Source organism: Poromitra crassiceps (genome assembly GCF_964638095.1).
Source record: "Poromitra crassiceps genome assembly, chromosome: 16".
Taxonomy (NCBI): Eukaryota; Metazoa; Chordata; class Actinopteri; order Beryciformes; family Melamphaidae; genus Poromitra; species Poromitra crassiceps.
In genome coordinates this window covers 22,269,512-22,294,199 of record NC_139645.1, presented here as the reverse complement: position 1 = coordinate 22,294,199, position 24,688 = coordinate 22,269,512, and the positions used below count along the sequence as shown (strand labels likewise).

The 24,688-nt window shown below is 44.9% G+C and overlaps 1 protein-coding gene across 1 annotated transcript; it reads right to left on the bottom strand.

The window, feature by feature from the left end:
- Positions 1-621: 621 nt before the first annotated feature.
- On the bottom strand, positions 622-23,313 carry LOC310791524 (NLR family CARD domain-containing protein 3-like; the record flags this gene model as incomplete). The annotated part of the gene is made up of 4 exons (XM_083653198.1): positions 622-655; positions 5,011-5,187; positions 19,694-21,530; positions 23,244-23,313. The coding sequence occupies 4 exons, from the start codon at positions 23,311-23,313 to the stop codon at positions 622-624; spliced, it is 2,118 nt and encodes a 705-aa protein (XP_083509324.1).
- Positions 23,314-24,688: the final 1,375 nt, after the last annotated feature.

The following is a 24,688-nucleotide window of genomic DNA, read 5'->3' as shown; positions in this document are numbered from 1 at the left end:
ATTGTGCTGGTGGTGAATATAGAGGATTCCTTTTTCATTCTTTGCAATCTTTATGGTTACAATAATAGCCCACAAAACAGGGGTTTGCTGTCAAATATCAGTGTTCTGATTGAGGAAATGAAAATGTTATATCCTACTGATAACATTTTAGTGGGAGGAGATTTTAACATGGCCCCAGATGAATGGAAGGACAGGTGCCCTTCAAGGTTTGATGCACATCACTTTAACAACACCATGGTGGACTTTTGTAACACACTGAATCTAGAGGATGTATGGAGAGTTAATAATCCAGAGTTATTACAGTACTCTTGGTTTAAACCAGACAGAACATGTAAGTCCAGAATTGATTATTGGTTACTTTCATATAATTTATCACAATTTGTTTCTAATATATCAATGGATATTGCCCCTCTAACTGACCACAGTCTTATACATCTGGAGTTGAAGCCAATGAATACTAGCCAAAATAACAAAGGGTTTTGGAAATTTAATGCAAATCTTTTGAGAGATGAGGGTTACTGTCAGACCATCAGAGCCATGACGGAGGAGTCTTTTAATGACCCTGACATTCAATCTTACGTAAACAAATGGGAATTCTTTAAATATAAGGTTAGAAAATATTCAATATCCTTTAGTAAAGAAAGGGCCCTTACAGCTAGAAAAGAGGAAAAAGATTTAATTAAAGAGTTAAATGCACACTGTAATAAAAGTAATCCCACGGAGGAGGACAAACAGAAAATTATGGAATTACATAACAAGCTTGACTCCATCTTTATTTACAAAGCCAAGGGTGCTTATATCCGTTCAAAGGCTAAGTGGATAGAAGAAGGAGAACAGAACACTTCCTATTTTTGCAAACTAGAAAAAAGCCGTCAAGAGAGAAATGCAATCAAAACATTGCTGATTGAAAATGAAGAATGCTCTGATCCTAAAGCAATTTCTAATGAAATCTACTCCTTCTATAACCATTTGTATAGAACGTCACACTCTGAACATGACTGCTCAACGTTTTTTGAGCTTATTAAAGATAAGATTCCCACGATTGAACAAGAATTCAAAAATAGTTGTGATGCAGAAATAACACTTGAAGAAATGGACAATGCACTTAAGCGTTTACACTTGGACAGATCCCCGGGCTCTGACGGTCTGACAGCTAACTTTTATAAACACTTTTGGTGTGATATCAAGGAATTCTTGTATAAAGTGTTGACTGAGGCTCTTGGTGAACATAATCTTCCAACAAGTATGAAGCAAGGGGTCATAGTGTTAATTCCAAAACCGGGCAAAAATCCCAAAGTCATAGACAATCTAAGACCTATCACATTGTTGAACAATGATTATAAATTATTAGCACATATATACACAATTCGTCTAAAAGAAGGTATATCCCAAGTGATAAGTGAAACGCAGTCAGGTTTTTTAAATGGTAGATCTATATACAACAACATCCGTCTTATTCTAGATGTACTAGATTACAGTGAAATGATCGAGGACAAGGGTTTCATTCTATTTCTCGATTTCAAAAAAGCCTTCGACATGATCGAACACCCCTTCATGTTCCGTACTCTAAAGGCTTTTGGTTTTGGGGACTCTTTCATTAAGGCTATGGAGACTTTATATAAGAACATCAACAGCTGTGTCTCATTACCTCATGGTACCTCGCCTCGTTTTGACGTACAGAAAGGAATTCGTCAAGGCTGTCCGGCAAGCCCTGGACTGTTCATTTTAGCGGCAGAAATGTTGGCTATTATGATTAAGAATTGTGAGAACTTAAAAAAACTGAATATGTTTGGAACAGAGCTCGCAATTAGTCAGTTCGCGGACGACACAACCTTGTTTCTCCAGGATGAACATCAGATTCCTGTCGCCTTACAGAATATTGAACTCTTTTCAAAGGCCTCTGGACTATTTCTCAATATCCAAAAATGTGATCTGCTGTCTATTCATGAACATGACCAGAATGTGATTTATAACATACCAGTTAAAACTGTGGTAAAATACCTTGGTATTTATATAACAAAAGATCAGAAGGAACGTGAACTGCTTAATTTGACAAACAAAGTAGTGGAATGTAAACGAAAACTTAATATGTGGTTACAAAGAGATTTATCCATTTTCGGTAGAACGTTTCTCACCAAAATGGAAAGCATCTCCAGAGGTGTCCATCCTGCATCTTCTTTAGCACTTAGCTCAGACTTTGTTAAATCCTTAAATCAACTCAACTTTAATTTTATATGGAAGAATCGAACTCACTATATAAAAAAAGCTATAACTGTTAAAGACCTTTGTGAAGGTGGACTAAAAGCAATAGACTTTGAATGTATGAATGGAACTCTTAAAGTGAATTGGTTGAAACAGTGTGTTAAATCCCCTGACAGTATCTGGCACATATTCCCTCAAAAAATATTCAACAAGATAGGTGGACTAGAATTTGTTTTAAAATGTGATTATAATGTCACCAAATTGCCTCTTAAGCTTTCTAAATATCACCAACAGGTTTTACTTTTTTGGAAATTATTTTACAATCACAACTTCACTCCTCACAATACTCCACTATGGAACAATCGATATATACTTCACAAAAGAAAATCCATGTTCTATAAGCACTGGATGGATAGAAACATTTGGTGTGTAATGGATCTATTAGATGCAAATGGAAATGTACTTCCTCATAACGATTTTTGCTGTAAATATGATTTTGATTGTAACCTCAAAGAATTTAAATCGCTTATCAATGCCATTCCCAAAGCATTCCTTAACCTAGCGAAAAATATAGCATTGCACTCTCAGTCCTCATCTCATCTCTGCACTCTTTTTATCAATGGAATACATTTTCTTGATAAAAGGTGCTCAAACCAATTCACAAGGTCTATTCTAACAAATGATTTATACACTGCCCGTTCTTGTAGAAATAATATTTTGAATATTTTTGACAAACCAGCATTATGTAGATTGAGAACAAAATTCTTCAAATATCCAGTTCCACCCAAAACAAAAGAAATTCATTACAAAATAATGAATGACTTCTACCCTTCCAGTGAATTTTTAAGATTAAGATTTGGATTTGAGAGCAATGAGTGTATTTTCTGTAAAGGTGATATTGAAACAACTGAGCATCTTTTTGTTTCATGTTCTCACACCCAACTGTTCTGGAAACAATTCATCGATTGGTTAAATGGAAAAAACACAGTAATGCCTGTTCTTGATTATAATAGTATTGTTTTTGGTGTAATATTAGAAGACAAAAAATTGGACCTAATGATCAATGTGTTACTAATCTTAGCTAAATTCTTTATTCATAAGGCCAAATTTATCAAAACTCCACCCATCTTTACCTGCTACTTTAATGAAACCCAACTCTACATGAAGTCCCTGAAATTAATTAAATCGAAGTTTGCCAAAGACCTCTATTTATCTTTAACAAGTCTCTAGCCATCAATATGTTTTATTTAATTTAAATTGTATTTTATTTTTTATTTTCGTGTTTCCCCCTGTCTGTCCTGTATTATGTGTGAATGTGCTGCCATGTGTCTGTTCATGCTTGTCGAAGTTATATACACTTGTGATGATTGCCTTACAGTTGTAAATGAAAAGTCTAAATAAATTGTTAAAAAAAAAAAAAAAAAAAAAAAAAAACCTTCCGTTTCCCATTTATTAGGGGTTCAAGCCCTGAAGGGGCTGAAACCCTATTGTTTTTCTAAATCCGAATATATTATTATTATTCCCGTTCTTGTTCATCTGCCCCAACGCAAATTCCCGTGAGTTGGTAAATGGTAGAGACCTGACATTTGGCCCAATGACAGATATTGTTGGCAGGTAGCTGCTCAAGAAAGATTTTTCGAATCGGCCTGAAGGTGGCGCTATAATCCACGGTTTTACGTTAAAGGCCATAACTTCCACGCCGTTGGTCCGATTTTCAAACTTTTTTTTCCAGATGTTCAGGTGAACCTGCTCTACAAGTTTGCCATAAGGACCCTCAATGTCCGTCTGGAAAATTTTTGAGATATTTGGAAAAGTTTGGAAAACACATTTTTTGCATCTCCTCCTAGACCGTTGGACCGATTTGCACCAGCATCGCCAGGAAGCATCTTTGGAGCAAGCTCTACAACCGTGCTTTTTGCATTTTTGAAAATCTACTTTAGTTTCGGAGATATTGATCGTTAAAGTTGAGAGGGGCGTGGCCTCACAGCTAAATTGTCATAACTTCATGACCGATGAAGGAATCTTCACGAAACTTGCAGGAGGTCTTCGGAGACCATCCCAGACCATGTGTGTCAAATTTGGTGCAATTCCACCAAAAGGGGGCGCCATAAACGCCAGAAATGGGCGTTGCTTAACATAAAAAAGGCTGTAACTCCACACCTGTTTGTCCAATGATCGCGAAACTTGTCAGATATATCAAGGAGGATGTCCTAGTCAGAATCAGAAGCTTTGTCATCTGCGCAAGGCTTGAACCCCGCCCATCGCCGCTTGCGGCTATATTTATTATTATTATTATAAGGAACACTGACGGACCACGTGACAGACCACCTGACCGACCACACACCAGTGGTCCGTGGTACAGTGACGGACCACACCAACTGGTCCGGACCATTTGCTTTAGCACCCCCTACTGAAATGGCTACAACCCCCTCTCCATTTTTCTCCGTGAGGTAAACAGAGAGAAGATAAAGGCTGCCCATGTGCTTATATTACTGAGATTATATATGATACAAAGTGGGTTGATTACCAGTAAAGCCGTCCTTTAAAGGCAAGAAAACAAGTATTATATAACAGAATCAAAGAAGTTGCATAAATAGTAATCAGGTGAATTAGGGCCTATATGTCTCTCCCTCTCTCTCCTCTCCAGAGTAAAATGATTAAGGCAAACAACATGAGTAGAATTTGAGATCTAAGCCCCTAAAACCAGATCATGCTTGATTTCAGATTGATCGATTCTATACAGACGTCCACACATTACAAAATTCATATAATATTCATATCAGCAGATTATTAAATATGATGTCTGACCTCAGAGTCTCCAGTCTGCAGTGTGGACTCTCCAGTCCAGCACAGAGCAGCTTCACTTTTTTTTTTGAACCATGCAGGTTGCTGTCACTCAGGTCCAGTTCTGTCAGATGGGAGTTGGACTTCAGAGCTGATGCCACGACTTCACAGTGAGCCTCTGTCAACCAGCAGAACCTCAATCTGAATAAAGAATAAAGAAGAAGTTGAACTTCACAGCTGAGACCAGGGGCCCTGGTCTCGCAAACGCACTGATTAGTGCTTGTGCGGTGTTTAACAGCGGGCACTAGTGCAATTTGGAGGCGTGACCAAACCCTCTGCTATTCTCCCTGCCACGCAAAATGCCTGTGTGCTCCATGCAAAATCATGAAATGGGCGTGCTTGTCACCTGTGCAGGCAAGAATGATGCAGGCCACACTGATTGGTTTGATTGATGTAAAGCCCAGACCCTGGGCATCACATCAATCAAACCAATCAGATTCCCGTCTCTCACTCCCTTTAATACCGTTTGTGGGTGTGGAGAACCCGGCACATATTTGTATTATCGATCATAATCATTTTCACCTCATAATTTACACATAAATCACCCAAATGATGTTATTTTTTAATGTGCACTCCCAGGAGTATCAAACAGGTGTTGTCTATTCAGTTTAAGAATGGCACTTAACTGTTTCTGCAAATGAACTCTTCATTATCTATTTATTTACATTGCCAAGAGAGAATGAGAGATATGCGCTTTAGGCCGAATGGGCGTGGCGCAGTCCCAGAATGGGCGAGAATGGGCGTGTCGGCCTTAAATATCGGCCTAATGATATCTTCCCACCTGCCGTAAATTTAGCGCTTAGCGCTTTTGAAAACCAGGCCTATTGAGTGCGCCAGTTGCGCGGAGCGCTCCCCTCTGGCACCCTTCTCTGTGTCACTCTCTCCCTTTCTCCTCAGTCTGACAGGCACAATACGACTGTCTCTCTCTGACTCCCTCGCTCAGACAGACACAACACACGTCCCATAGGAAAAAGCAGTTGTAAGTTCACTGCCTGTGAATGTCCCAGCATGCAATGGGCTTCTCCATTTCGCTACTAAATAGCAACCAAATGAGCCGAAATAGATATAAAGGTCGATTTAAATAATGTTTAATGGTAACACAACCTGCAATTGTAGAACATTTCAATATTGGACCAAATAAAACATCGAAATGAAAACACCACCCTATGTGAAACCTATATGTCATCCTGGGCCTATATATGTCCCTTGTCGATTTAACGTGATTTAGATAAGTAACAGCGTAACGCGCTTCTGTCATGTCCTACTGTGATGTCCGCTCCAATAACTTGGCTCTACTTCACATTTTAGTTTTACAATAAAAACACATTTATGCAATGACTTTACATAATGTAGGCTATATTTATGTGCATATCCTACCATCCTAGCAGGGGAGAGAAAACGATATTTTTCTGGACAAACTTTCACCAATCTATTAATCTCATCATATAGGGATGGGCTATATTTTTCTAGCTGATGCCTTTAGAACATTCTTTTCACTTTGATCTTGCTATAGTGTAGCGTATTTACATGCTTGCAGTATTTAAACTGCAGTTAGATTGGTTTGAGAAGCATAATAATATGGAATAATAGCCTATATATGGAGAAAGACAGACTGGATGAAGGGAGGGGGGGGGCAGAGCGCTTGGCTTTTGTCTGGTTTTGCTGGACCACTGGAATTGGAGCTTAAAAGGCAAGCGTGCGATTCGTTTATTGCACTTATCCAATGAGCATGACGGTGCATAATTTTACGCTTAAAAGGCATGGTTGTAATGCTTTAGGCTGCGTGTAGCGCCAACACCAAGATATCAAGTGCGCTGGTCCACGCCCACTGCGCCAGGCGCTCGGCCTAGAAACTACGCCGATGCAAAGATAGGGGCCTATATATTCATATATTTTCTTCACTCAGTTTAGGCTCAAGCTAATGCTGAAAAGTCAAATGGAACTAGCAGCGCTCACAGGTCAAGTTTGAAAAAAAGGTTTTAATCCACACAGCAGCAGTGAACAGAGGTGTTGCAGCCTGTGGCTTTCCTCAGTGTTAATGAGAGAATGGGTGTGACCTCATATATAAAACGAGGCAAATTTGAGGTTGATTATGTTTATAAGAACAATCCTTCTTGTTCTTTTGTCAAATGTTGGTAGATACATTGATGATTTGTTTTGTGTGTTCACTGGTTCATCTGAGGAGCTGGAGGGGTTCAAGGAATTTCTTAATTCTAGAGTTCCTACTATCATCTTCATGTTAGAGACAAGCAGTGAGTCTGTGTCCTTTTTACATGTGAGAGTTAATACATGTGAATTACTTGCGCGTGTTTGGCGCTGAGTGCACCACAAAATGGGGGCGTGCTCAAGTGTGTTGACATCTCACAACAATCATCACATCATTTAAAAACATCTGTGATTTGCAGCTTTTAATTGATGCAATTCAGGTTCTTTAGTTGGCTGGAAAATAGAAACATGTTTGCAACGAGGAAACAGAGACATTTGATTGACAATAATATTGCAAGTAGGCTACAATGTCCAAGTTTTCTCAATTAATTTCCCATTAACCCCTATTTGTAGCCTATCTTTTTCCTGAGGGAGCGAGATGGGAACTGACAGATGCATGTAGGCTACTCAAAGGGGAGGAATAATTGTAGACTAATATTATAGTAGGCTATTAATTGGCATTAAGGCATTGGTGATTAATTAATCTGGGCGAGAATCTGCAGTATGGTGTGCGTATGTGTGCACGCGTGCGGTTTCGGAGAGAGAGAGCCCCCCTCGATATAATCGATCATATTAACAAAACATTTTCACCTCATAATTTTCACATAAACTCCCAAAATAATGTTATTTTTTTATGTGCACTTAACACGTTCACTGCCGTGGACGAGTCAACTCGTCAAGCAGAAACCAACGGTTGACTGCCGTGGACGAGTCAACTCGTCAAAAAAAAAAAAAAAAAATTTGACGGTGGGACGTGGATCAAAGCCCCCTACGTCTCCTATAAAAATATGGGAGCCACCGAACGTGTACAACCCATTCCACCGACCCACTAAGTGGCGACAGTGCTCTCCAGACTAGAAAAAGCCGAGCCAAAACTGCAGGGGAAAGCGTGAGGAAACCATTCTCATACTGTAGAATGGTTTGGCGAAAACGCTTTCACGCTGGCGCACAACGGTGGCGCACAACGGTGGGGGGTTCCAAAAATAGACTGGGTGCAACACACTTTGAAACACGCAGCATAAATAAGCCCAGAATCGCAAAAGCTTGATCAAAGCTTTCAACCGAAACCCCAAGAAACGAGCGAGCCCCATCCAGACTCGCCCGCGGCCCGACGAGGGGCCGCCAGGCAGCAGAAACTCGCTTGTGACACACCCGCTGCAGCCACGGAGGGAGGAGGGGAACACACACGGAGGGAGGAGTTTGAAGGAGAGGGGCGTGAGGGTGCTGTTATGGAGGAAATTACTGTTCAGAACTATTGTTTAGATGTCTGACGTCTTACTGATGACAAAAATAAATGGTTAAAGTGACTGTTCTATCGAATTTCACAAAAAGGCATTTATCTCAGCTTAAATTTTCAGATGCTGAAACCATGCTGTATTCAACTGCTAATGCCTACATAACTACTAACTCTACAAACTAACTCTTTTAGACAGAGAAAGCACACATTCTATTATTATTATGCCACTTGTCCCAGCACCACAGTGATTTATGCAGGATTAACTCTGGAAATTATTCAGAGGCGTGCAGGCTTGAGGGCGGGATCATCCACACAACCAATCAGTGTCGTTCCTTTCATTCCCTCCAATTAATTTGCGCAAATGTCATATGGTTGGCCACGTGCATTAGACGTTTTGTTCATATAAATAGGCTATAACATACACATGTAAAAATATTTGTTTCTTTAATAGGCAGGGATGTGTGAGAATTTAATTCTAGCCTATTTCAACATATCAAAATTCATCTTAATAGGCTATTGCATGCGTGCAATTGCAGGGAAGGGGGTTACTGTATCACTGGTCGACACGACTTGCTCAAAGTAATCTACTGTGTGTGTGTGTGTGTGTGTGTGTGTGTGTGTGTGTGTGTGTGTGTGTGCGCGCGCACACACAAGGTTTTGGAGAGAGAGGGAGGGTAGCCTACTGTACAAAGAGGATATCAGCATGATTGTGGTACTTTACATGTGATAAAGGTTTTCAGTGAATAATAGTTGATTGCCTCACTGAGTAATCTGCTGTTACACAATTTTAGCAGCAGAATTTGATGTCCTGGCATTTGTATTTTAATGGGACATCCGTGCGCAAAGAACTGTGCACATGCTGATGATAACAGAAGGCAAGGATTGCGGGGACACACCTGGTTTGGCTTAGGGCACGCCCACACCTGTGTTTGGCCAAAACTGGCTTTTGCACCAAAACTGGTGCAAAACTGGAAGGTGTCGTGCCCAACACACAAATTGGCACTTGTGTGAGGCGGATGATAGCATAAGACGCAGGGAAGATAGCATAAGACGTAAGGCGTGCAAACCCAGGCTCAAGCGCAAAAAGCGGATAGCGCTTGTACCAAGATAGGGCCCCAAGGAGTTCCTGTGCACTGCTGGAGCAGTGCGGAGAATAATTGTGCACTCAGGTGCAGCAGGGTTTTAGACCTGCTTTTCAGAGCTCTAAGTGCAAAGAATTGAGCAAACATGAGGATTTAGCATGGCCACGCCTGGTTTACCTTAATGCACACCCACAGGTGCGCCGGGCCTGAAAACCCAGAACCCAGAACTTCAGAGCTGAGGTCTCAGAGTTCACAGACAGAAAGACTGTTTACACATTTAATGTGAAATGAGAGATTATCAAAGCAGAGCTGAGATCAAAACCTATTAAGCTCCTCCTCCTCCTCCTAATAATAATAACAATAATTTATACTATAGAATTTGACATTTTCCAAAAGTGATTAATGTATAATATAAGCATAAACCAAACAGAAAATAATACATGAATGCAATTGTATCATATTAAAGCATTTCTGTAAAAAACAGTTTAAAGGGCCCATATTTTGCTAATATAATGTATTATTATTTTATTGTTGGCCTCCAGTAGAGTAACTTATTGCGTCAGTCATAGTTGAAAAAACTCAGTTTATCTTGTACTGGCTCTCACTGCCCCCTTCAGTTCAGCCTCTGTCTGAAACGCTCTGTTTTAGGTCCTGTCCCTGAACCCCCACCCTCCGGGAAATACTCCAGGAGGTCAGCGCGAGGAGTTTTTGTGTTTGGCCGTGGTACGTGATGCCCTGCTCGGCCAGCCGCCGAAGGAAATGTCCCGGCACAGCCCGGGCCAAGCGGAGCTGTAGATAGCTAGGGGGATGTTGATATATCAATTGATAGCCTTGCTTGTTACGCCCAAGTCACGTTTGTTATCGATGGTCAAATTCGTTTTGACAATCCCTTGCTCGTTTATATAATTGTTTTACAGCTCCGCGCCCTGCCCGGCGAGCTTCACACTATTGTCGTCACATTCAAGCCACAACACAACAGCTTATGTAGCTAGTTAGCTAACTTCCCAAATGATTGTGACTATAGTGTGCCTCTCCTAGCAAAGGCTACACGGACCAAACCAAAATGAGGACTTGGAGAAGTCAGCAAGTTGGACTAACGTTACAAGTTCTGAAAATGTGTGCCTTCGTCATTCATCGGTTGTTCATGTCTACGAAAGGCAGCTGTGCTGCTAGGCTAATAACAAGTGCTAACGTTACCCAGCCGGCGGTAAGTAATGATAGCGCTTCCTAGCTACTAGGTACCAGACAATTGGACTCGAGTCATAGGGACTCGGACTCGAGTCGACTCGAGTCGCAAATTTGACGACTTCCGACTCGACTCGGACTTGGAATACTTGAAACTCGACTCGGACTTGGAAGAAAATGACTCGAAACTCGACTCAGACTTGTGACAAGATCAGCCGAGTGCACCAGCTGGGCGTACGCCTAGGTTTACACGCTACGTCCGATGTAGAACTCAAAGTTACGACTAACTTAATTTTATGACTAGTGCACCCTGTATGCGCTGCGTCTGTGTATGGAGCAGGCGTAAAAGTTACACCCAAATGCGTAGCTACTCACTGACAGCTGTCTCATCTTGATCTGCGCGTGATGCGGCCGGAATCTTCTCCAAAAATATCGATCGATATGTGCTGTAAATATAGACGTTTTGGGCGCAGGACCTCCGCTCGTCGGCGGGTTTTAAGCTGATGCATCGGAAGATCTTTCAATTTCTTCCTGACTTCGTCAACTGCCCGCAGTGCGCAGTCTGCCATCGCATTCAGTACTGATTGCACTTGTGATCAAACTGCTTGTGTTGGCGCTGTTAAATTGAGCTGTGAGAACGTTTCTATGCTTTGAATACAACTCTATAAGTTTGAGCTGAGTTGGAGCTGTCTGTCAGCTGTCTCGAGCTCGTCTGAGAGAAGTGTGTTGCTTGGCAACAAGCAGACTTGACTTGAAATAACATTGTGACTTGACTTGACTTGCCGACAAAAGGAAAGACTTGGGACTTGCTTGAGACTCGGGACCAATTGACTTGAGACTCGCTTGGGACTCGGATCAGAGGGACTTGGACAATTGTCTGCTAGGTACAACCGATGCTGGAATGAGACACATATTTTCAGAACTTACCACTTCAGTCCTACATCCTGGCTCACTTCCAAGTCGTCTCCTTGTTTTTGCGGTCTCAAATCCGTTATTCCATGAGACTACTGTTGTAGACAGCCAGGTTGGAGAGCGCCTGGTGACGCGGGTTAGGTTGACAATTCGGCAGTGTACTGGAGGAGTCAGAACAGGGAAGGGAGGGGCAGGGGGGACGGGTGAAGGCTATGGCGCGCGCGCACTGCCGGCCCGGGCTAGGCTTGTTATCACCATGGTAACCTGACGTCACTAGAACTATGTTCTCGCACAAATCCATGTCCTCTCGTCTACGAGACTTCATGGGGGTGTGGAGTCTCGGCAGCTTACCCCCCAGCAGGTGAGAGGGGGAGGACGACCAGCCACCACAGTGACATCAGAGCCGGGGGTTCCCAACAGAGACGCTGTTCGGGCCGCGTCATCAATGAGAGGTATTTCCCAAATTACCTGTTGAATAGTGTGGCGCACCCAGCTGAGACAGATTCCTAATCAGTCTGACTAGATAACAGGGCGGCTCGGAATGATCACTGTGTGGCTGGCTCTCCTCGAGATGGGACCTCTCCTTGCTGTCGGGCGGTATGTACTACTTCCATTCCTCTCTTTAAGCATACGATGTTGGCTGTCTGCTGTGCTCTGACCGCTCATGTCTCCTCTCACACAGGCACGCTACTGGAGCTCGTAACCGAGGACTGAGCCCTGGCAAACATTGTGGAGGAAACTCCCCTGCGTTGGCCCGCAGGCTAATCCTACCCTAAACTGCTTCACGTCTTTTTGCAAACCTGCCCCGATAAGGGAAGATCCTGAGTTAAGACTGTAAATAAAACAACGCACCTTGCGTTTAAACCTGCTCATTGTGTCTTGGCTTGGTTCAGAGTCCACAAATGGTGGAGAACGCAGGCACTCTGAGTCAACGCCAACCTCATAGAGCATGGAGCAAGCGCAGGCGCTATTAGCGCTGATAAAAAGCCAAACGGAACTACAGCAGGCTGTACAAGAATTGATAAAAAAAATCGATAAAGACGAAACTACTTCACGGGCACCCGGAGATGTACTCACCAAACAGAGCCCCGATGATGACGTCGAGGCCTACCTGGAGCTCTTTGAACGCACGGCCGTGAGAGAGGGATGGCCGGCGGCCAACTGGGGAGGCATCATCGCCCCGTTCCTCACGGGACAAGCGCAGCGGGTCTGCAGGGACCTGTCCATGGGAGAGGCCCGGGACTTTGTAAGGTTACGCACCGCCATCCTTGCCAGCTACGGTTATAGCCTCCCGGCACGCGCTCAAAAGTACCACGGGTGGGCATATGTCACCCACCAGCCACCCCGCTCCCAGGTCACCGATTTATTGAGACTAACCCAGAGTTGGCTCACGTCCCCGGGGGAGGCCCCCTGGATAGAAAGACTCGTCATCGACAGATGTATTCGCTCTTTGCCGCCCGACGCCAAAAAGTATGCAGCCCAGGTGAGCCCCACCTCGTTGAATGCCCTGGTGGCATTGTTGGAGAACCACCAGGTCAGCGCGGACATGATGCGCTCCACACAGAGTGATCCCATCCGAAAGCCAGCCCCACCAGACCGACCCGGCCGCGACAGCCGCCGCCGTCCGCCGCCGACCAAGGTAGTGTGGTCAATCGCATGGCATTGAGGAGAAGAAAAAAAAAAAAAAAAATGTTTACTGTTTTTCCACTGTTTCCACTGTTTTTCCACAGTTTTTCCACTGTTTCCACTGTTTTTCCACTGTTTCCACTGTTTTTCCACTGTTCCACTGTTTTCCACTGTATACTCAGTGTATATATATATAAATAAATATGTTTGGTAGATCACTTTGACTTGGTCATTTTAAAAGTAGCTCCCAAGCTGAAAAAGTGTGGGCACCCCTGCTCTAGCTTATGGGCCCCCTGAGCTCACTTCGCAGCTGAGACTCTAGCTTATGGGCCCCCTGAGCTCACTTCGCAGGCGGCCTGCGAAGAGACTCTAGCTCAGGGGTGCCCAAATTCTTTCCCATGAAGGGCCAAAACTCAATCTGGGTGGAGGGCCGAGGGCCAAAAATAAACGTTGTGGAATTACATTAAAATGCATTGTGTTTTATAGAAAATTAACATTCTAAATCTAAAATAACATTTCAATATAATAATCTACTTTTTATCTGTTTGGTAATTGTAATAATTTGCAATTGGTTATATATATTTAAAAAAAAACATCTGCATTTGTGGGGAGCTTAAACATTTAATCAGTAAACACCCAGTTAAAAACAGTTGTATTTTCCACCTTTGTAATCAAGAGAGAAATTTGACTTAATTCACAACTTGAAAAATCCTCAAGGTATTTTGAAAATCAGCTTTAATGTCCATCTTTTGTAAACAATTTGCCATGACAATTTGCAGGGATGCAATCTCAGGAGTGAACACAGTATATCCGCAGCCACATTCAGACACTGTTTCACAAAGTCACCACATGAAAAAGCTTGTCCACCCTTTGCAATCAGTGCAGATATCTGATAACTTGCCCGAGTTGCATTCTGGATAAAAAAAAAGTCGGGGCAAAAAAAAAAATTATTATTATTATTTTTTTGCGCTGTGAGGGGGGGCCCGTGAGGGGGCCCGGCCCAGGGGCCCGTGAAGTCATAATCCGTCTATGCCCTCACCAGCAGGCGACCCTACCGGTCCGAGTCGGCCGCACCGACACCCACGCTCTCCTCGACTCGGGCAGTGTGGTGACGCTCGTCCGGGCCGACCTAGCCGAGGTCATAACGAAGGAGAACATGCCGGTGACCTGCGTCCATGGAGACGTTAAGCTGTACGCAGTCAGCTATATCCGGGTCCAGACACCGAGAGGCGAGGTGAGAGTCGCCGCCGGCGTAGTACCCAACCTCCCGGTACCGCTACTGATTGGCACCAACTGCCCCTTGTTCAGCCGGTATTGAGCCCCGGATGTCGCCCTGGTCCCCCTCGACGAGGGAAACCGAGGGGAAAACGGGGTCCCCGTCAGCGCCTCGCCTGCCCAGCCTTTCGACCCGGTTCGGAAGGCCCGAGGTCCGAAAGCTCGGCTGCAGAAGACGGCCCAGCCGGACCAGCCGAGGATGATACGCCCCCCCTAGAAGAGGATGCGTTCGCAGAGTTTCCGCTTCCAGACGACCCTGGGCCTCCGCCCCGCGGAGAGTTTGCTTCCGCCCAGTGGGCTGACCCAAACTTAGACGCCGCCCGCAGAGCCGTCGCCGCAATAAATGGCCACCAATGTACCGGGGTGAGGCAAACTTTTCCTCATTTCACATTAAAAAATGGATTGTTGTATGCTATCAAAACTAAGGGGGGGGAAATTGTAAACCAATTGTTGGTGCCGAAAACCTATGTGACCCGGGTGTTGTATTTGGCCCACACACACCAATTGGGGGCTCATTTAGGGGTACAGAAAACGTATGACCGGGTGCTAAGCCGCTTCTATTGGCCCGGCCTGAAAAGAGCAATTGAAGAATTTTGTCTGTGTTGTAGTTAGTGCCAAAAAACAGCCCCCCGGACCATGTACCGGAACCCCCTGATCCCATTGCCCATCATCGGGGTCCCATTCTCACGGCTGGCAATGGACATAGTGGGCCCACTCCCGAAGTCAGGCAGAGGACATCGCTACATTCTGGTAATCGTTGAATATGCCACTCGGTATCCGGAAGCCATACCATTACGCACGGCTAATGCCAAGAATGTAGCCAAAGAACTTTTCATGTTGTTTAGCCGGGTGGGAATAGCAGAACAAGTGCTCACGGATCAGGGGTCCTGCTTTATGTCGAGGGTCATGACGGCACTATACAAATGGTTAAATATTACCCGCATCCGAACCTCTGTTTATCACCCCCAGACCGATGGCCTCGTAGAGAGGTTCAACCAAACATTAAAGAAAATGTTGAAAAAGCTGATTGACGTGGACGGGAAGGACTGGGACCAGCTGATCCCCTATGTGCTCTTCGCCATCCGAGAGGTGCCCCAGGCGTCCACCGGATACTCCCCCTTTGAGCTGCTGTATGGCCGCAACCCCCGCGGCCTCCTCGACCTGGCCAAGGAGGCGTGGGAAAGCCAGCCCTCCCCACTCCGGAGTGTCATTGAACACGTGGACCGGCTACAGGAGAGAGCGAAAAAGGTGTGGCCGATGGTGAGACAGCACATGAAGGAGGCCCAGGCAGCCCAGGCGCGCACCTACAACAAAGGTGCCACCCCCAGGCAGTTCCAGGTGGGCGAGAAGGTCCTGGTGTTGGTCCCCAGCCATGACTGTAAGTTCCTAGCCAAGTGGCAGGGCCCATTTGAAGTGACGGAAAAGGTGGGAGAGGTGAATTACCGGGTCTGTCAACCCGGGCGGAGGAAAGGACACCAAATATATCATGTGAACATTTTGAAGTCATGGCATGCCGCCGAGAGACCCGCCCCCCGAGCCCTCCTCACCTGCACCAAAAAACGACCGGCCCCGACGGTCACGGTGGACATCGGGCAGGACCTGGGTCCCGCCCAACTACAGGACATCAAGGAGCTCATAGGACGAAGCCACGATGTTTTCTCTGAGCTGCCCGGGCGGACACACGCCATACAGCATGACATTGAGACAATACCGGGGAAAGTGGTGAGACAGCGGCCCTACCGTATTCCAGAGGCCAGAAGAGAAGCCATAAGGGGGGAGGTGAAGAAAATGCTGGCACTGGGGGTGATAGAGGAGTCACACAGCCCATGGTCCAGCCCAATAGTCATCGTGCCGAAGCCAGATGGGAGCCTACGATTTTGTAATGACTTCAGGAAATTAAATGAAATATCAACATTTGACGCATACCCGATGCCACGAGTGGATGAACTGATCGAGCGGCTGGGTCCCGCTCGGTTCGTCAGTACACTGGACCTCACCAAAGGGTACTGGCAGGTTCCCCTAACCAGACGAGCGCGGGCCAAGACCGCGTTCGCAACTCCAGACGGCCTTTTTCAGTACCGCGTCCTCCCATTTGGTGTACACGGCACCCCAGCCACCTTTCAACGCCTCATGGATCGAGTCCTCCGGCCCCATCGAGCTTATGCGGCGGCATATTTGGATGACATAGTGATCCACAGTAGCACTTGGGAGCAACATCTGGAGCAACTGGAAGCGGTGCTGGGAGCCCTCCGCCGAGCAGGACTCACAGCCAATGCCAGGAAGTGTCGGTTGGCCTGGACGGAGACCAACTATCTGGGGTACACCATAGGCCGGGGGTGTGTAAAACCACAGATACAGAAGGTGGAGAAAATACAAAATTGGCCCCGACCCATGACAAAAAAACAGGTGAAGTCCTTCCTAGGACTAATAGCCTATTATCTGAAATTCTTAATTTTTTTTGCCACCATCGCAGCCCCCCTATATGACTTAACGCGACAGAAGCTCCCCCATCATGTCCAGTGGACGGACGAAACCAACGCCGCCTTCTTTGCCCTGAAGGAGGCACTCTGCAGAGAGCCGGTGCTCATAGCACCAGACTTCGCCAAGCCGTTCGTCCTCCACACCGACGCCTCAGGGACAGGAGTGGGAGCAGTACTGGCCCAGATGGTGGACGGGGACGAACATCCAGTTACCTTTATAAGTAGAAAACTACTGAAACATGAGCGAAACTACTCGACAGTGGAGAAGGAGTGCCTGGCGGTGAAATGGGCCATTCACCACCTACGCTATTACCTATGGGGCCGGGTGTTTACCCTCATCACCGACCACGCCCCCCTCAAATGGATGGCGACGAATAAGGACAAAAATGATCGGGTAACGCGATGGTTCCTAGAACTCCAGAACTATAAATTCAAAGTGGAACATAGACCGGGAAAAGACATACCGCACGCCGATGCCATGTCCCAAAGAGATGGAGCAGGGGATAGTGAAGCTCACCGCACAGGCAGCGAGCTTAGGGGGAGGATATGTGGAGTCTCGGCAGCTTACCCCCCAGCAGGTGAGAGGGGGAGGACGACCAGCCACCACAGTGACATCAGAGCCGGGGGTTCCCAACAGAGACGCTGTTCGGGCCGCGTCATCAATGAGAGGTATTTCCCAAATTACCTGTTGAATAGTGTGGCGCACCCAGCTGAGACAGATTCCTAATCAGTCTGACTAGATAACAGGGCGGCTCGGAATGATCACTGTGTGGCTGGCTCTCCTCGAGATGGGACCTCTCCTTGCTGTCGGGCGGTATGTACTACTTCCATTCCTCTCTTTAAGCATACGATGTTGGCTGTCTGCTGTGCTCTGACCGCTCATGTCTCCTCTCACACAGGCACGCTACTGGAGCTCGTAACCGAGGACTGAGCCCTGGCAAACATTGTGGAGGAAACTCCCCTGCGTTGGCCCGCAGGCTAATCCTAGCCTAAACTGCTTCACGTCTTTTTGCAAACCTGCCCCGATAAGGGAAGATCCTGAGTTAAGACTGTAAATAAAACAACGCACCTTGCGTTTAAACCTGCTCATTGTGTCTTGGCTTGGTTCAGAGTCCACAGGGGGGAGAGGGGGTTCATGGGGGTAACATTAAAACACTTTCACCTATTTATATGAAGCTTAGCCCATGTTTAATATGACCATCCAAGATTGTAACAACATATATATGATACAAAATTAAGAAATGCATAATATGGCCCCTTTAAGAAAAAAATGAAAAATGATGGAGATTTCAGTGTGAGCTCCACAGGCTGTTCAGTTGTGGTAAAACAGCTCAGTAGAACAGCCTGACACCATTAGAGTCAGTCTGGCTTCACCACAGATTTGGTTGGGGTTTAGTAACTTTTAAAGTTTTGAGCCTACAGCGTCATATTTACCACTTTGTCAGCTCGGTCATGTGACTCTCTGTAATTATGATATTTCTAACATGAGCTGAAGGCAGGAGAAGACTGGGGGAAACTTTCATACACAAGTAGTTAGGTAGCTAGCAATCATGTCACGGTGCCAGGGTCTGCATGGGAGATTAGTTCCTGTACACACACACACACACACACACACACACACACACACACACACACACACACACACACACACACACACATATATACAGTATATATATATATATATATATATATATATATTATTACTAGTATTGTCTTTTAAATGGGCACTGCACTTTTAACATCTTAACACTGCTTTTGTCAGTTTTTTTTGTCAGTTTTTATTATACTGTATGTGTCTGTGTGTTTTTAATGTGTTTTGTAACATGCACCTGAGCCTGGTGGAAGGAAAATTGTCTCTCTCAACATTTATTATTGCCATTATTACCTACTATTATTGTTCTATGCTCCACTCGGGCATAACGAGTTCCAAAACATCTTTATCCTATATTCTTTTATATTTTAAAACCTCTTGATCCTGCTATTTTCAAATATCCTCTTTTAAACATTGTATACATCTGTATCCACTCTGAAGGACTTTTAATCGTTTTTTTAATCATCTTTATTATAACTAGCAGGATACCCGCCCCGTGAAGTGTATGGAGTAAATGCTGCATTCTCTGTATGTTCATCCTCTATGGACTGTGTCTGCAGCCAGGCTGGCCAGCGTGGACAGACAGTTCCCCAGCCCCATAAATCTTGTAAAATTTGTCTGAAATAGCTCCCCAACAGATACAAAAATATGACCATATATGTGTTTGATGTACATACAAATAACTGCCGCAATCAGATTGGTGAAACGCGCATTTTTAAAAAAAATGTGTTTTCCTTCTTCCTGGTTTCTCCTCTGACAGCCTGAGCTCACCTCACAGAGGCAGTCAGACTGTGGGCGCTGTGCTCCCGGATGAAGCCACGGTCTGCGTGACGTAAATTCCGTCATCAGAGGGTGTGCGCGCAGACTCTCTGCAGACAACCACGTACACTACTTTTACTTTTACTGCGTACGCTAATTTTGTGACTGCACTGACATATCTGGTGGAGGCTGTGCATTTACTTCTATTTTTTCCACGTCACGTCAGGGAAGTCGCGCCTCACTTTTAAAACCGCTTGTCTAGACTGTTCTATACTGTTACTAACGGAGTACTAACCGAGCCTTCCTGCAGTTCCTCACAGCTGGGATCAGTCTCTGTCGCCCCAACATTGATGTGTTATAGTCCTCCAGGTCAAACACATCCAGAACCTCCTCTGACATCTGCAGCATGTAGGCCAGAGCTGAGCAGTGAATCTCAGAGAGTTTACTCTCTGATCTGTTCTCTGACTTCAGGAACTTTTGGATCTCCTGGTGTACTGACTGGTCATTCATCTCAATCAAACAGTGGAAAATGTTGATGCTTCTTTCAGGAGAGGTGAAGAAATGTGCATTTTTCTTCTCATTACTGTTCATCTCCTTCAGGTTGCTGATGGCTCTCTGGATGCTTTCAGGCCTACTCTCTGTCTGACCCAGCAGGCCTCGTAAGAGTTTCTGGCTGGACTCCAGTGAGAGGCCATGAAGGAAGCGGACAAAGAGGTCCAGGTGGCCATTTTTACTCTTCAGGGATTTGACCATGGCATTCCCCAAGAAGAAATCCAGGGATTGGTAACCTTCTCCTTCTTCTTCGCAATCTTCCCAATCTTCTTCATCTTCTTCTTCTTCCGGCACCCTCTCATCTCTGTTTGTGTGACAGTGGAACAGGTAGACAGCAGCGAGAAACTCCTGAATGCTCAGATGGACAAAACAGAAGACCTTCTCCTGCTGGTACAGCACACACTCCTCTTTAAAGATCTGTGTGAAGACTCCTGAGTACACTGAGGCTGCTGTCATATCAATGGCGCACTCTTTCAGGTCGGCTTCATAGAAAATCAGGTTGCCTTTCTCCAGCTGCTCAAAAGCTAGTTTTCCCAGAGAGAGAATCATCTCCCTGGTCTCTGTAGTCCAGTGTGGATCTGTCTCAGCTCTCCCATGATACTTGATGTTCTGCTGTTTGCACTGAACCAGCAGGAAGTGGATGTACATCTCAGTCATGGTCTTGGGCAGGTCTTTTCCCTCACTGGTTTTCAACAGATCCTCCAGAACTGTAGCAGAGATCCAGCAGAAGATTGGGATGTGGCACATGATATGAAGGGTCCGTGACGTCTTGATGTGTTTGATTATTCTTTTGGCCTGCTGCTCATCTGTGAATCTCTTCCTGAAGTACTCTTCCTTCTGTGGGTCAGTGAAGCCTCTCACCTCTGTCACCATGTCAACAAACTTTCCAGGGATCTGATTGGCTGCTGCAGGCCGTGTGGTTACCCAGATGCGAGCAAGGGGAAGCAGTCTCCTCTTGATGAGGTTTGTCAGCAGCACATCCACTGAGGTCGACTCTGTAACATCAGTCACAACCTTGTTGTTCTGGAAGTCTAGAGGAAGTCGACACTCATCCAGACCGTCAAAGATGAACACAACCTGGAACCCATCAAACCTGCAGATTCCTGCTTCTTTGGTTTCAGGAAAGAAGCAATGAAGAAGTTCCACCAAGCTGAACTCTTTATCTTTCAGCAGATTCAGCTCTCGGAAAGTGAACAAAAATAGGAATTGTATATCGTGGTTGGTTTTGTCCTCAGCCCAGTCCAGAGTGAACTTCTGTGTTAAGACTGTTTTCCCAATCCCAGCGACTCCCTTTGTCATCAATGTTCTGGTTGGTTTGTCTCTTCCAGGTAAGGGATTAAATATGTCTTCACATCTGATGGTTGTTTCTGGTCTCACTGGTTTCCTGGACACTGCTTCAATCTGTCTGATCTCATGTTCATCATTGACCTCTCCACTCCCTCCCTCTGTGAGGTAATGCTCTGTGTACATCTGACTCAGAAGTGTTGGGTTTCCTACTTTAGCAATGCTCTCAAACAAACACTGAAACTTCGCCTTCAGACTGGATTTGTGTTTTTGTTGTGGATGTTGATGTTGAGTTTCTGAAAGAACAAAGAACATCAGTGAGCAGATGTTTTGGTAAACATGAGAAATGTGAACATTTCCTGGTAAATGTGTATCTCCACTCCATGACATCTCTTCAGCTCATCAGTGGTGAGTGGACAAACAGGTCCTGATTGTGTGCAGCTCAGTGTGAAAGACAACTGGTGTGGTGCTGTTTTGTTTTGCCAGTGTGCACCACTATGTTCAGCGTATTATATACTCACATTAACAAATTAATAATTTTACCAGATTATCCAGAGGGATTCTGCTCATTGACCTTTAAATATTGTAATGAATAGATCTCGTTTGGCAAATGTTTAGATTTTCAGCAGAGTTTGGACATGCTCATGGCTTCTATCATTTTAAACTATAGCCACTATAAACTGTAAAGTTCCAACATGAAGGAGGGCTAAACTCAGTTTCTTTATCTTGTGTTCATGTTGGAATGGATTTGGCATGTTCCAATCCAAACCGATGATGACTCAAATACATTCAGAAAAAATTAAACAGGTCTTAACAAGTCAAATGAGCAAAAGTCAAATATAATGTTCTTCTCTCTCTAATAATTTGTTTCTTGTTTGGTTATATGTTCTTTCTTTGTTGCGGTTGAGAACTGTGGCTTGACAGCATCTTCCAGCTACAGCTTGTGCACCTGATTCAAATGAATTAGATGAGGTGCCCCAAATGATTTGTTCCTATGTTGTTTTGTCAATTCTTTCACTTATAGGTGGCATCATTGTCTTGAAAACTAAGCAAAACTCTAACAGACATAAATCACCCATTGTCCACCACCTCCCCTCTCTCTCCATGACATTAAAGCTGTTAAAGACTCTTACTCCTCTGCAGCTCCTCAGCCAGCTCCTCCTGCTTCATTCTCCTCAGGAAGAGCAGTGTGATGTTTAGAAAAGCCTCTGTGCTCCTCCTCTGCTCTTCCTCCACACCATCCACCTCCTCCTCCACCCTCTGACTCTCTGAGCATTCTGCCTCATCTGGACTCAGAACCCTCCGGAACCTTCTCAGCTCCATCTTCACAAAGGTGACGATGTTCTCCTCAAGCAGCTGGAACAGAATAATATACATATTAAACCTTCATACTAAAATCTGCAGACAAAATTACATCCATCTTCAGAGACTGAAAGCCTGCACTGATCTAAAGAGTGCAGCATGGAGATTCAACATGATCTCACAAATAATTATGGAATAGAAATGTTGACCCACAGCACAAAGCCTTCTAGTTTCACAACAATGGCTCTAAAATAGTTGAATGTGAACATCAGTTTCTGCCTCAGTCCACAGCTACTTCCTGGTTACTAAGCCGGCTGTGACCACCGAGTTGCCCCAGTAGAGAGTTGTGGGAGCATCATCCTCGCCTCGGCCCGACCTCTAGTGGCCAAACAAACTTTATTTTTGAACAATTGTAAATGTGTTTTGGTGAAAGTAGAACGTCTGGGCTGTGGACCCACGTTACTATGTCACAATTCTTTGTGAGACTGAGTTGGGACATTATAATGACCAGAACGGTTTATATGCTACGCCCTGCAGAAAATTACAATCATAACAGTAGTTCTGTTTCATTCCTTCCTGACTGCCAGTGGCAGTTTAACTGTGAATAATGATCTCGCGCTCCGCGACAGACGAGTGTTTTTATACCAACGTAGTCACGTACGTGACGTGGGGCACCTGCGTGTCTATAAAGGTGCGCCGTGACCCACCATACGTCATCTTTGATCTTCTCGCAACCTGGCGTGGTTCGACAGGCGTGCGGCTCCGGAGCTCCGTCATTCGGATTCTCCACTTTTGATCAGAGACAGACAAAGGAGAGGTACAGTAGGTACAATGCCTGAAGGTGTGTTAGTCAGCCATTCCGCTCAGCCTGGGACTTGAGTCAGAGTGCAACGGGGTTGCCCTCTAAGGCTGTGGGTGGCTGCCTACCACCTCTCCCCTCGCCGGGAGGTAGCTCCGTTAGCAGGGCTATCTCCGGCCTAGGCGGCCGGCCCTAGCCGTGGGTGTGCGTGGGACGCTACCCCCGTCTAGGTTGCCTGGTTGGGCTTGTATATTGCCTATTGTGGTAGCAATTATATTGCATAATTGTGTATATATTATTAAGTAGATAATATTGTATTATACTATACTATATTATACTATACTATATTTAAGCAATATATCACGAGAGCAAGTGTGTTGTGGTGAATATATCCCCCTGATCAGTTGTTATCCCACGAGGCCGCAGTATAATAATATAATAATAATAACACTATAAGTCCGACTGGCATGGTATTCTGAGAGTCAGTTGAAACACTACTGTAAGGCGGGACCTCTAGCAAGAAGATAGACGTGCGGGTGATTTGATTGGATCGTTCTGGAGACTGAAGTCGACATTGGCCAATCCTGGCGCTTGCTGCGAACCTGAGAGCTTTTTGCAAAGTCCGACACCAGAGCTGTACCAAGTAACGTTACGTCTTATTTAGAGATGCGGGGTTAAGAGTGAGGGCGCGCGAGAGAGGGGTTAAGACATTAGCCCGCGTCTATTCTTGTACAAAACATCATTTTCTGCGAAGTATTAGTAAAGTTATAAGCGAAGATCGATTCACAAGGATCTGAAAGGTGTCTCCGCCATTTTGTTTTCAAAGCCTTTTAGTAAGAGAGTTGCGCCATCATGCGTCCATAATGACTCATTGTACAAAGACTTGAAGCAGTAGTGACCCTGGCATTCTCAGGGCTTGCCCGACACCAACTAACGTTACGGGGTTAAATGCGGGGTTAAATGCGGAGTTAACAGCCTTTCTTTTGCAAAGAAGACATTAGCCCGCATCTATTCTTGTACAAAACATCATTTTCTGCGAAGTATTAGTAAAGTTATAAGCGAAGATCGATTCACAAGGATCTGACAGCTGTCTCCGCCATTTTTTTTTCTACGTTGTCATTTGAGGTAAGCCTTATTATTACTCTCTTAGTAAGAGAGTTGCCATGGCAACCAATAACCCATGGCCATGGGTTATTGAACTCGGTTACTGGAATTATACAATGGCTGTGAACCAATCAGATTGCTTGATTTGAGAGAGCCATTTTATAATATACTATACTATATTATACTATACTATATTATACTATATTATATTACGATATTCTAAGCTATAGCCTATAGCCTTTTGTACAA